The sequence below is a fragment of the Aulonocara stuartgranti genome (assembly GCF_965226115.1).
Source record: "Aulonocara stuartgranti genome assembly, chromosome: 17".
In the NCBI taxonomy this organism is placed as follows: domain Eukaryota; kingdom Metazoa; phylum Chordata; class Actinopteri; order Cichliformes; family Cichlidae; genus Aulonocara; species Aulonocara stuartgranti.
Window position 1 is genome coordinate 23,539,465 of NC_138953.1, and position 14,202 is coordinate 23,553,666.

At 39.1% G+C, this 14,202-nt stretch overlaps 1 protein-coding gene across 3 annotated transcripts in view; it reads right to left on the reverse strand.

Annotated features, from left to right (window-relative positions):
* Window positions 1-14,202, reverse strand: part of tmcc3 (transmembrane and coiled-coil domain family 3) — an 84,559-nt gene that overhangs the window by 26,168 nt on the left and 44,189 nt on the right. The window contains exon 1 of one of the 3 annotated variants that reach the window (XM_082510615.1): window positions 11,476-11,793. The exons of the other annotated variants lie outside the window; for them this stretch is intronic. Coding sequence (XP_082366741.1) covers window positions 11,476-11,478 — 3 coding nt within the window. The 5' untranslated portion in view covers window positions 11,479-11,793. Of the gene's footprint in view, window positions 1-11,475; window positions 11,794-14,202 lie in introns of those variants that run through there. 3 annotated transcript variants of the gene reach the window in all.

Genomic DNA, 14,202 nt, shown 5'->3' on the forward strand with positions numbered 1-14,202 from the left:
TCAGTGACGCACACACTGCCAGTTTGGCTGATTATTTTTTCATGACTCTCTACAGCTCACCTCAGACAGTTTATGTTAAGAACAGCTTAAAGTCTGCTTTAGCATCTAAAAACGAGAGAAAGAACAATGTTTTTGCACTGCAGCCAGACAGCAGCATCGCCACTAGCTGTGATGATGAAGTTCATCGTTAATGCCAACAAGAACAAGTGCTGCTGTGAGACGTCACTTAAATCTGTTAAGCTTTGTTGGGCCAAGTATAAATGCAAACCAAAGGGCGACTGGAGAAAGTCTTTATCTGGAAAATAATAGAAGCAAAACCCAGAAAAGAACAGGAAATCAATATCTTTATTTATTTATAACCCACTAGGGTTAAAAAAAAATGAATCCAGTGCTGAAGTACCAAAACCAACAGATGCTATCCCGGACTCTCATGTTAAAATGCCCAGCTTTAACTGTGAGAATAACCCATGAGTTTTGATCTCTATTGCTAATTTCACCCTTTAAGACGACTGTACAGGGGGTGATTTTTATCATAACTGATCCACTTAAATACTGATAATCCCTGAAGTTGGGGTGGTAGCCACTTCACTCTCTGGTAACAGAATACCAATGACAGTGATAATGATGATGATTCTATGAATTTCTTTCGTAGAGAAGTGGCATTCCCTTTCTTAACCTTTTAACACCCAACATATTGAATATTACTACCAATCTGAATGTTACTGGTTCGAACCCTGGCTCCTCTAATCTGCACAAAAGCCCTATATCAGTAACTGTCCATTTAAATTTTAGGTAACTGAGACTCATTATGAGGAGCTCATGGAGAGATGCAAACTCTACAAATTATTGTGTATTCAAATGCCAACCATATCAAGGAAAGAGTTCAGTTACAGTCCACTCATCCAAAGGCCGATGCTCCATTTCTGGATGCCTCATTAAGAATGCTCTTCTGCATTTTAAACTCACACGCAGCAAAGTCTCTAACATACTTAAAAGAGCCGAGTACACCAAGATGTTGGCAGCAGTTCAAACCAGAGCCGTGGTGATACAACTCATCCTGCATAGTAGCCTTCAAAGGTGTCCACACATTCTGAATGCGTTGGCACACAACAACATGCAAACACCCCCCGACCGTGAATTACATAAGAACTGGCAGGTGAGTGGGGCAGAGACTCCACGGAAATAACTATGACTTTATTTACACACTGCGGAGCGTGTTTCACCAAGGCAGCAGGTCACACTTTGTTTTCATTGTGGCTTGTTCCAAATGGAATCAGCATTTTAATGCTAAAAACAATAGCGTTTATACTTATTCGTCTGAATCAACTAATCACTCAAACATCCATTTTTTAAAAAGAATATATTTTCAAGTTGATGTTGTTAAATAAATTTTGATGTGACCAGATTTCCTCAGTGCAGCATTTCAGAAGACTATAGCTTGCAGAATTATTAATCGTCACTTACTGGTTACCACAGAGAACAGGGCAGCCACACATCTTTACAACTTGCAAGACCACCTGAATTCTGATGTAAACCACCCCCCTGTGAGCGTTTCTATACTTCAGACCAATATCCTGTTCATTTCTTCATACAGACTAGGTACTTTCAAATCATTTGCGTACAGCTCAGCTTACTGACCATCACGTGACACAAGCAAATATAATAAAAACAAATGCCAGAGGCAGACTTTGAGGCCACTTATGTTGCAGAGCTAGGTTGGATTCTTTCAGCACGTTTGCAATAGAAATTGAGACACCTTACATAACAATCACAACAACACCAACATGAACAGATGTAGATCATGTCTTCAAATTGCTTGCACTGTCAGTCCAAAATGAAAAAAATAATGAAATTTGAATAATCTATAAGAAAAATAACCCATAAATCCATAAAACTGGAAGCTTTGCCTAAATAAATACTGATTTTTGCTCTTGTACATATGACAGTGTGGCAGAGTGCTGAACAACTACTCCACAACTTCTGAGCAGAAACCAGGCCACACAGGACCACATTAATGCAAGACTACACCGAATAATTATTTTCATTATCAATGAATCTGCTGATTAATTGGTGACGTTCAACTCACCTCGGAACAGTAACAATTTTCTGCAAAAAAAGTAGTTATATTTCAAATGTAGATGGAGAGCTGAAATTGTTATTCAAAAATATCAGCAGATAAACATTTAATGTTCAAACATTTTTTTTGTCCAGACAACAACTCAAAAGCCCCAAAACAGTGAATGTGCAACAATATATAACAAAAACAATAGGAGAGAGGCCGGAATCAGCTAAAACGTAACAATCCAACAACAGCAATCATCACAATGTGCACAATTATTTCTTCACAGTAGAAACATATAGCTACACCATGTAGTGTTACATTACTGCAGGACTACAACGGGCACAAAGGCAAACAGCTACTTTGATTAATCTCTTAATAATCACACAATTGACCAGAACCCGTGAAGCTGCAAGTGTTCCTGACCACATGCAGTTTTTAGAAAATGGCACAGCTGTTGTAATTTTCCCTCTGTACACCAACACAGTGGGTTTTAAATCAAACAATCTAGAAGTGATTGAAGTGCCGACTGTCAGCTTTAATTTAAGAGGAGTGTTACGATAATAGTTTACAAATTACATTTGGGTTTTTTCAGAGTAACTGGAATCATTTTAAACATCAGGATCATTTTTAACTGTTGCATGGAAATCATTTTAATTTTGACGTTTTATTGATAATTCAGGTATTTCAAAATAACAGGAACATTGTGGGGAAAGAAAAATCACCCTTTTTTTTACAGTGTAGGACCAGTGAACATGTACTCACTGTCCACATATTTATGGATCTCACTCTATTTCTGACTGAGCTATCACCACAACCCACTGTAATGAGGAAGGCAGCATGCTGTCCTCACTTGAAGAGATTGGAAACTAAAATGTTGGACAGGCTGAGCCAAATTTAAGTAGACAGCTAAATGCATGTTCTAACAGAGTGGAAAACCTGGCAGTGAATCGGCTTCATGTGATATGATTAATGAGGGAAAAGCCGTGTGCGTGTGTGTGAAACCAACACAGGACCTCTTTGATGGGTGCTGCATTTGTGTGTTAGCTAATCCACACCGTGTTACTCACACACCCGGCATCACTGCTGGTGTGTGTGTCTATTCACTGTCGGCTTAGCCCACTCGATCCCTAATCCAGCAGCACAGAGAGGGAGAGACGAAGGCAAGGAGATAGATCTGTGTACCTACATGTGAAAAGTCTTGATAATTTTCTCTCTTCTTATCAACTTTAAGCGCCATTTATTCATTCATACAGCAAAAAGACGGAAGCAGATTCCACCAGTTGCCCTGACAACAGACGCAACCGATTATAGCCGGCCTCGCACCTCGCCAGTGAAGCGAGTCAAAGGCGAAAACCATCATTCAGCTCTCATTCAGCAACACTCACCCCTCCCATTTTCTTCTCTCTCTCTCTCTCAATGGCCAAACAATGGCCTAGGCTCAGCACGGATCATCACTGCGATTTATGGTGCTAACGGGACACTTTGTGTGTCTGCTGGTCATAAAAGCAGGCTTTCAGAAAAAAGAAAAAAAAAAAAAAAAACCCCACAGGTCTCAGAGCTAGAGCAACAAAAATACAAGGTCTGGTCAGAGCTTTTGCATTAAATCAGGTGCTATGACCAGCAGGGAAAAATCCATAAACACTCAAGAACAACAGCTCATACCCTCTATTGTCTATTTCAGAGAATAAGATTACATCTGTCACAGTAGTTGAAGCAGGAACAATCTTGCAGACAGAGAAAAAGTGGTGTTTATAGCACTTCTGCCAGCATATTACAACCTGTAGGATCACCTAAGCATGTGGGATAAACAAACGTTATAACATCTGCTGCCTTCCCTGGTAAAGGATGGAAATAAAATCCCTGTTGTCTATCTCTCTCTAGATACCCGCTGTGTATGCAGAGATGTACCTGGGCCAACACACCTCTGCTATTCCCTCAGTGCAATTAATGTTACAGCAGACCAAGAGACCACTGTGCTGAAACTGGAGAAGGAGCTAAATAACTTTGAGGACACCTGTGACTGCTACCAGATCAGACACGTCAGCGTGAAAGTATGAATAAAAGTAAAAGGAGGAAAACAAATTGCAGTGAGCGCTCAACGCTACAGAGATGGCTCACATTTTTTATTATTAAAGCGGTGGCAACAGTCTGTCACACACTCAGGGAGTTCTTTTTATGGTTTAATAAAGAGAAACAAGTGAGAAGACAATAATAATGTATGGATTCAATCACTCAGGCTGGAGAACTTCAGGAGAATAAATATAAAAATATATATTTTGTTCCGTTATGTGTCAGCCAGCAGATATTGAGCTAAATCCCCAGAGATGGATCTAACGAATGCCACGCTCGTTACAGCTGACTGATTTATGGAATCTTTTTCTATTAATCAATTAAAAAAAAAAAAAAAAAAAAAAAATGCGGAAGGCTGCTGCTACAGGTTGGTGTAGAATCAGCAGTAATGTGGCTACTGGACCAGACAGTTGAGGTGAAAGCATTCGATTTAAAGGTTCATCTACATTCCAGCCCTCTCCTACGGTCATGAGCTGTGGGCAGTGACCGAAAGAATGAGATTGCTTGGCTCTGTGATAAGGTGAAGAGTTTAGTCATCCACAGGGAGCTTGGACTGGAGCCATTGCTCCCTAGCATCAGAATAAATCAGCTGAGGTGCTTCGGCCATCTGATTAGGATGCCCCCAGAGAGACTTCCTTTGGAGGTTTCTGAGGCACATCCACCTGGGAGAAGACCCCAGAGCAGACCCAGAACTGGGACAAGGGTTAATATATCTTACTCAGGAAGAACTGGGAAAATTAATATCCTGCTTATGCTGATTTAACCATGATCCCACTGCGATAAGTGGAAGATGAATAGATGTAGTCCTAAAGCCAAAGATAGTATAGCCAAGTAAAAAAAGAAAATGCTTGCTAGGTGTCTGTGATAAATGACGCAACCATTAGCTGATTAATTGGTTAGTTGGTCCCTGGAGAATACATTTTGATTAAACTGATTAAATAAAAGTTACTTTTTTATTAAAATTGCCCATTTCAGTCACTAAATAATCATAATTTCATCATTTCTTCAACTATTAGAAAATATGATTGACTTATTGTATTCTATAAACCATTTCCTGCTATCTTTTTTTCAGGTCAAACCAACAAATTATAGGCTACAATGGTAAATATTAAACGTAAACATTGGTTGCTCCCTTGACCTGATTTCTGTCCATCAGATTTAAGACTTAAAAAATAAAAACTGTACTCCAAGGAATATGTACAAGTCTTGAGAATGACTGGAAACATTTAAATGAAGAAAAAACTGCGTGTTAAAAAGGATATATTTATCATTAAATCTGGCATAAACTATCTTTTCTTTGGTGTGCAGTCATCCAGCACTCAAGGGAAAGGTCTACGCATGACGCATTTCCAAACCAAAATAAACCAAATGCATGAACAAACTTGATTTAACTGTTGGCAGACCTGTCATATTTTTAGCAATAGTAAATAAATACCTGCTGTGCCTGTGCCAAAAAATGTGGAGTTAAACCTTGAGGAAGACAATCCCCTTCTCTTTGCAGACACGAGAAAAAGAAGACTTGTAAACAAACGCTGCCTACAGGGAATACTGTCAGGAGCTCGGAGAAGGAAACACACCTTATCCCCTTCCTCTGGATCAAAGACACAAACGTCCAACATGAAGAGGAAGAAATATCTCCCTTTGAAAGTGATCTTGTGAGCAAAAGCTACTTGATGCAATAATCATAAACCTCTGTGCTTTTTCTTCTTGCTGTATTACAGTTAGACGTTAAACTGTGAAAAGATAAATCCAAAAATTTAAGTCAAGTGACCAAAGAATAAAGAAATATTTAAATCTAAAAACAAAAAGTCGAAAAGACAAAATTATCTGTGCAAATACTAGTGACGCAGGCGAAGAAGGAAAGGTGTTATTGAGGGAAATTGTGCAAGCTTCAGTGTTCAGACACTATACTCTTCAGCTACTAAGTGGAAAAATGTGCTTGAGGAAAGTGAATGAATATAACCTGTTAAGGAGCCTTAGGGAAAGGCTGTAAACTATGTCTGCGCCAGGCTGGATGTGAGGCATCGCTGGAAAGATCCTCAGTCAACCACAAGTATCCCCCGAGTGTTGTCAAATATAGGATAACAAGCGAGGATGTGGCGGCTTGCCTCCGGTCGCTGAACAGCTCACGAAAGGTGTCATGGGCTGAAAAATGCCTCGGTGTACCGGTGTACCACAGAGACGAGCTCCACAGTTGTGTATATGGGTGTCAGCTGGCCCCCAAATAAGAAAAAAAATGGTGTTACCATTTTTTAGCTCTTTAACCAATCAAATTAAACCAAACTGAATAAGAAAACAGTGTCGCCTCTACACCTGTGAAAGTCATGGCTGTATAAAAGGCGAAGAAACTCATTTTATGTTAACAAGTGGCAACTTTGTGGGGCCGAAAAACAAAGCAAGGCAATCACCAAAAAATCCGATTTTACAATGTTTAACTTTAGAGCAGGACAAAACATGTTTACAGCCCTCTACAAAAAAAAATTTGCTTTGACCTGTTTGCATTGAGCCCTCCTTCATAACTACTCTACTGTGAGTGAATTTTTTTAATCCATTCTCATCCATTTGGATACTAGCAAGGTTGTATCAGCAGAGCAAGCCATAGCCAACCAGCATCTGCAGGAGAGTGATCTCACAAAAAAACTCTTCTGTGAGGTACAAGTCACCAAGAAGTCTGAGCGTCAGTTTTGGTGAGTACTCAGTCATCTTGTTAGACTGTCTACCAAAAATACTCACTACACAAATTCTACTCACACTACATTTAAATTAAACCCATCTGCCACATTCTAGCAGACCTGCAAGGTGTATTTACTTTCTGCACAGACAACAAGACCAGTTAAATGCTCGGCAAATGATCTTGCTCTCTTAGCTGCTGTTCAGTCGAGCTTTTTCAATGTGTATGGAAATCATTTGGCAAAGTTGGAAAAATATTTATAAATCTGATCTTCCCAAATCCTAACTCATAAGCAAAGCATCTTAAAACAAACCCTTCTTTCAGACTGTGCTAAACCCAAACACAAGCTATGAAATGGTACGAAGGTATTCGGTTGCATTCAAACCACACATCTAAATATTGTCAATAACATGGCGACAATGACTTTGAGGCTTCAAATGCAGGGTGGGTGTAGTCATTGTGGCCACAACCAGCTTTCACATACAGTCTATGGCTGTCACACAGATCTTAGCATACAAGTCAGCTTGATGTTTTTGTAAAGGACTTCACAAACTGAATCATGGAGGAATGTTTTTTCATGTCATGACATGTAGTCACAGGTTAAGGATTAGGAGGATTAGCACTGCAATCAAGTCAGCGCGGCACTGTATGGTCATTTTACCCTCCCTCTGACAGGATGCCCCTGTCATTGAGGAATTTAAATGCACTTCCGAACAACAATAATTTCCGTTTAGGTTCTTATCTACACCACGAAATTTGTATATAATGGCAACACGTAATGACTTTACCTGAAATCAGTAAAACTGCAGACAGACCTGACAAACCTGCTCCACCACTAACTTCGTCTGTGGGCATGTATACGCTATCCTATTCCTTTAAAAACTGTCAACATTATGTGTCCAGATAATAAAACAATGCTGAAAGAACTTAAAACAGGGGTGTCAATACCACAGTTTGGAGGCTAGAATTGAGCTGCCGAAGGGTTCGGTGCAGCCACTTTAATATTTAAAGAAAAATGCACTAATTTCCTGCAAAAGGATGGAAAATTAAAAGTATTTTTACATCTCAGACAAGCTGCTTGAATAATAAAGATTTAAAATACTATAAGTGAAGATTCTGTGACTTTTTACTGTGCACTAATAATTGCCATGACCATGTAATTACAGCCGACTCAATGAATGTATATTAGTGAGACAGATTGATGACATCTCAGGTAGTTCTACCCGAGGCTTAATTTCAGTAAGGTTTCCAGTAACTATTGAAACTAGAAAGTGCATTTTCTGAAGAAACTGCAGTGTGAATGCTTGAATCTGAATGTATGCACTGAAATGAATTAATTGCTGAATTTTGAGTTAAAAATGTTGAATGATAAAAAAAAACAACCCGAATTTAACGTGAAAACAAAAGTGCTGAACTGCTAAAAGCTGAAGGTTACACAGAAGAAGAAGTTGGAAAAAAGCTGAAAATGTTTTAATTGTAAATTAGAAAAATCTAAGAAATGAGAAAAGAAACTTTAGAGTCAGAAAACACCTGAATGAATATTAAAAGTTCATATTCTTTGAATCACTGAATGACTAAAATGTGAGCCCTCCACTTGGATCCACACAGTTTTAAAGGTTTACATCTCTGAGCTTTTGAAAGACACGGTGTTGGAAAGAGAAGAACGATGGATACGTTTTGAGGGTAAAATGATGGCTGTAGAGCAAACACTGTGGACACAGCAGCAGTTGAAAGAGAAGTGTTTAAGATGAATCTTGGCAGAGTGAGAGAGAGCTCGTTAAGCAGACACGTGTGAGCCTGGTTGCTATAGTGACCCAAATGCCTCCATACACACGGACACAGACATGCACCTCACTTTTGCTGCTTAAAATGAACAGAAAAGTCAGCCCCAAACAAATCGCTCCCAAATGAAAAGTACAAGTCGTATTGACGAAATTCTTTCACCGTGAGCGACAGCAATGTCTAGTCTACTGAATTCTCAGTTTTCATGCCTGTGGAGTATATTATATGGACGTGGTGACAGTGTAAAGACACCCTGTACTTCTGATTTTCAAACGAACCTTCTGAGCAATTTTAACATTAGAGTCTATGGAAGAGTTGGAGGGAGGAGGCTGTGCATTGGTGACATTTATGAAAGAACCATAATACCTAGTACAATAGTAAACACATTGGATGAAAGAGGACAGCGATGGCTACGTTTTGAGGGTAAAATCATACCTGTACAGTAAACGCTGTGGACACAGCAGCAGTTTTAAAAAAGATTTTAAGATTAATTTTTTTGCTCCTCTCACTCTAGCAGTTGAGCTGTCTCACTCTAGCCCCAACATTCCGTCCCATACACACCCATTATAAACTCTGAAACGGGTGAAAAGACATCATGAAACTTAAACTGGAACTGAAGAAAAAGTATAATAGATATTGAAAAGATAAATACAAGTTGGATAGTTGAACGTCTTGTCTTCGTTTTAAAGTTTGAATGGTGGCTCTACGTCAATGTATGTGGAAGTAGATACAGTTTAAAGAAGAGTAAGTTGAATGAGAATTTGAAGCGTCTCTCCATTGAAATACATGGGAAATTTTTGTTGAAAAAAGTTGAATAATTTTAAAAATATAAATGTTAAAAATGAGAAAAATAGAAGCAGTCATGTCCAAAAGAAGAGGAATCTAACGGTGTTTGAATGGTTTTTCTAAGTTGAACGGTTTTGAAGGAGATAGAGTACAAAAAACGTACGGAATAGATAATAAAATAGTTTAAAGATTAGAAGAACAATACTGTGAATGCTTTTCAAGCATTCACACTAACAAGACTAACCTGATTAAACAGTTACAGTTCAATCATTCTCTCTTTCGGCCTCCAGGTTGCGGAAAACAGAAATCAACCTAACTGAACAGATAGGTTTCTTCTTCTTTTCCAAAGTTTGTGAGTAATCATGTCAAATAATCAAGATCTCACTATTGATCAAAATAACTGACGATTGATGTGAAGAACATGTGAACATATTTTATTTAACAGCGATAATCCCAAATTCCCCTCTAATAACCCCAATAACCCTTAAAGTGACTGATTTCAGATCAGATGCTGTTTTGAGTATTAATCACCTGCCTTTCCTGTCTCTTTAGGGGCTACAGGCTTCATATCAGACTCATAAATAATGGAGAAGAACATGAAAAAAAAGGCTCAAAGAATCTCCTTTCTTCCATATTCACACACTTATTACAAGTCTACATTGAAGCTGTACTGACTTTCATCATATTCCGCAAAAATCTACCGTGTGACTCTCTAGTGACTGAGTTTTCCAGCTGGGCCAGATTTTTTAGAAAGGTTTTACAGTTTTGGCTTTTGGATAGGGTAGATAACATTAAGGGTAAAGACTCAGGGAGTATTACATTGCATGAGATGTTTTAGGCTATAATGCAGAGAAAAGAAAGCATGTGGGTTAGATCCTATTTCTGCTTAACTGCTTTTCTTTTTGTTTTTCCAGCAGTTTGGCGCACGCCTTATTGCCAGATTGTGATGATTATTAAAGGTAAAAGCTGGTAAAAGCAGGCAGTCTTGATAATTATAGGCCTATAGCTTCACCCAGCAGACTTCAAGACAGTTGTGTGTAGCTACAAGACTTAAAACTTTAAAAGCAACATGAAGAAATCCAATGCATGCTGAATGCTTCTGAAAATCTTTGTGGGTTTATTGAGTATGATTTAGAATCCCACGCTACCAGTTCCAGCTCAGGAAACGCTGGTACAGATGTGTTTCAATTTAAATTCATAAGTATGAATTCATAAGAGGCCATCAAAACAATGGATAAAATAAATAAAAACTTCAGCTTCCAATTTAGCTGATCTCTCTATAAGACATATACAGATATTTTGACAGTAGTTTCTTTAGATCCTGGTGACAGTTTAAATCAAAAACAAAAAACAAAAACAGGAATGTATCTTAAGTTATTATGTAGGGCTTTAACTAGTATGGACCTATTTGAGTACAAATTGAACCGTATGTGAGTTTGACACCCCTACAATAAACGAAAGGTTTCATCTACTCAAGCATAAAATACATTTGTGTTTATCAAATAGCCATAAAAAACGGAAAATTGACAGACTAGTTTTCCCACTGGTATGCATCATGTCTGGATCAATAAAAACATCCCGTAGTGGAGTCAAAATTGCTTTAAAATTTTATTACAATAAGCTCCGTTCATCTGAACCAAACTCCATTAAGAAATCTGTCAATTTAACGCTCCCTAACATATCGTCAATATGATCAATAATCAATTTTTTAAAAAGGTAAACATTTCGGAAAATAATCGATTAAAGTATCAGACTAGTGCCGAATTCAAGAAAAGCTCCAAATGTTAAATAATGAGTGTGTAAATATTTTGTTTATGTACAGGATACACACAAATTCCAACAAGCAGGGGAAAAACTGGATTTTCTAAATGAAGTGTGACAAGGCACGTGAACACAATAAATGACGGGACTAGTCGGCGAAAAGCTGACTGACAGCTGTTGGAAAGAGGAGGAACGCCAATTCATCCCAGTGACAGAAACTCGACGGTTATAAATAACTTATAAACTCTGGGGTGGAGATTTAGGCGGTCAGACAGCAAAACCGACAGTTTCACAGACGTTAGCTCGCTAACTGATTTCGTATTAGCAGAAAGGACATATTTACCATTTTACCGCCGCTGATTTGAGCGTATCCCTACTTCCAAACTTTTCTCCCCAGCAGCAGAGCCAGCTCCGGACATAATCTTCGGGCTCACACTGGCTCCCCTGTGCCGTTTCTCTCCGTGTGAAAATTAACCGTTAACACCGTCTGTGAACCACATGCCATCGGGGTTCCCTCGTCCACTTGATGCTGCTGCTGGAGGCCGACCAACGGCTACAAGCAACGGTGTGGTCCCCTCTCCTAACCAGCCCGCCGCGATAATCTTCCTAAAACCGGCGAGCAGTGGACACACAGCGTGTAACTACGCCCCGCCCACATTTTTACACAGAGGGAGGGGCTGGGAGGCATATCGAATACTCCCACTCTTATTAATTTATAATCCGAAACAGTGGGCCTCCTTGGTCTACCAGTGAGATCTGCTGGCTCTTTTTTTTTTTTACTCTCAACAATATCTTTATCAATATTTAATCATAATTAATATCAAGCATAACACAGTCCCAAAAGGAAATAAAGAAAAGTTTTCCTCTTATTCTGGGCTCCTTTATCTAATGGAAATTCTGGCCCAGGAAAACTAGGCCATGGTTCATCAAGTTACAAACAGGCTGCAGGGCACAAATGTTTGATGAAGCCTTTTTTAAAACATAAATAGTTAAAATCCTTCAGACTTTCCCTTATTCATTGGAGATGTTGTCAACCAGCTATTGAGCATGAGAGTGGTCACATGACTCAAAATCATCAGGACTTCCTCCTAATCATCCAACCACATCCAGTAGATTAGTGTCCTTCCCTGAGCCTGCTTCTGTTGGAGATCTCTTCCCGTTACAAAGGAGTTCTTGCTCCCCAGTGTCACCAAGTGCTTTCTCATGGCAAATCAGCTAATTCGAGGGATTTTGTCCCTTTTGAAGTCGTACTCACAGTTGCAGCAACTTGAGAACCCATTTCGGTGTCACATTAAATGATAAAGATTTTTTTCCTTAAAATGTATCATTTTTATGATATCAACATAGTGTTTTTGATCATTTATATGTCTATGTGACAAATATGCTTGTAAACAAATTTTATGGTGAGCTCAGATAAACTTTCCTCCTTCAGCAGATAAATATGTGAAACCCATGACAGAGAGCAACAATCCACAGTAGGAAAATCTACATAAAACATAATTTTGACAGGACGATAAGGGGGCTTTATTCTAAATATAAGCATAACAACAATATACCGATGCAGTTTAATGCACAATATGCAGCAGATCTGCCACATATTCATCAGTCAATATTCATCATCAATCTTCATAGGAAGATTACAATGTGAGTTCTGTATATATACTGTATACAGTATATAATCCAGACCAGCACCACAGCGACACTAACTTCAATAATTAATGCACTGTATATTCAAATGATTAACCCTGTCAAGGTAGAAATTAGGGTTGAGCTGTTAGATTGATGGGATTAATCTTTTCTTTTTCTTGCCAGTAAAACTGACGTCAGAATGAATCCTCTCCAGATCTGTTTGAAAATATAGAAAACTCCTCTGCTGGGACTAATAGCATGTGTCTGATTTAGTGTTTTACATAAAATGGTTCTGAGCCTCCGTTCCGTATGGAAACCCTACAAATCTATGCAAATATTCTTCAAATGACCAAACAGACTTTATTAATAGTGCATGTGAAGCGTATTTGAGTTATCGCTGGTAATGTACTTGTAGAATACATTACATTGTGAGAGACTGATTGCATATGAGTGTAAAATTATCAGAAAAAATAAGTTTCTATGCTGCTCGGTCCTTTCACACTAATAGAAGTTTCCAGTGCAGGCTATTCTTACCCTTTGTGAATTTGCTACCTTTAACATGACCTGTGTTTTGCCAAAGTTCTTGTTTACACCTAGTGGAAACACAGTCACATGGATAATGTGATAGACATGACACCGGTTAGATGAATTACTCCTCAAAGGTCTTGGGATTGATTCATGAATGATTTAAAGGCACAGCAGCTCCAGTCTGGCCCCACTGATAAAGAAACCAATTAGGATGATCCGTGGCCTTGTCATGTGATCTGAGCCTACTGATAGTTTTCTGTCAAAGCGGACATTAAGAATTAATCCCCGCAATGTAAGTCCTCTGGCTGGCACTCGACCTCGCCCTGGACCTCCAATCTGGTGAAAAACACACCAGTATCCTTGCGGCATCCCACTCTTCTGTCATTCTTTATCACTTTCTTCTCCCTTATGCGCACATGGACCTGAAGCCTAGTTTATGAGGATGCTGGGTGAGTCAGCGGGCTGTTAATCACCGTGACAAGTGTGTGTGCTGACAGGTTGGACGCCGTGAGGTTCGGTGATTCAGCCTGCAGGGGAGAACACAGCACCTGGCACTGAGGCAGCCTGCAGGCCACGAGCCCCCGTACTGAGGTGCAATGTGTTCCAAACAAATCACATCGCCTTATTTCCACGAGCGTGCACGTGCATCTTGGGGTCGTCATTGTATAGCTTCAGGATGAATCAATCCTGATGCACTTCCACTCCACTTCCCCTGAGTATTGACATACAAAATCCATTTGTGTGAAAAAGAGATAGCAGGCAGAGTTAATTGTGACATTTAATTAGGCACAGATTGGTGGCCTGTTTGTACTTTCGAATTCATTTGATTCAGGGCAAGCTTTATCTACAAGCTCACAAGCCTTTAAATACCATTAAGAGCAGACCTAATGGATATGTCCAAACTTGTGACACT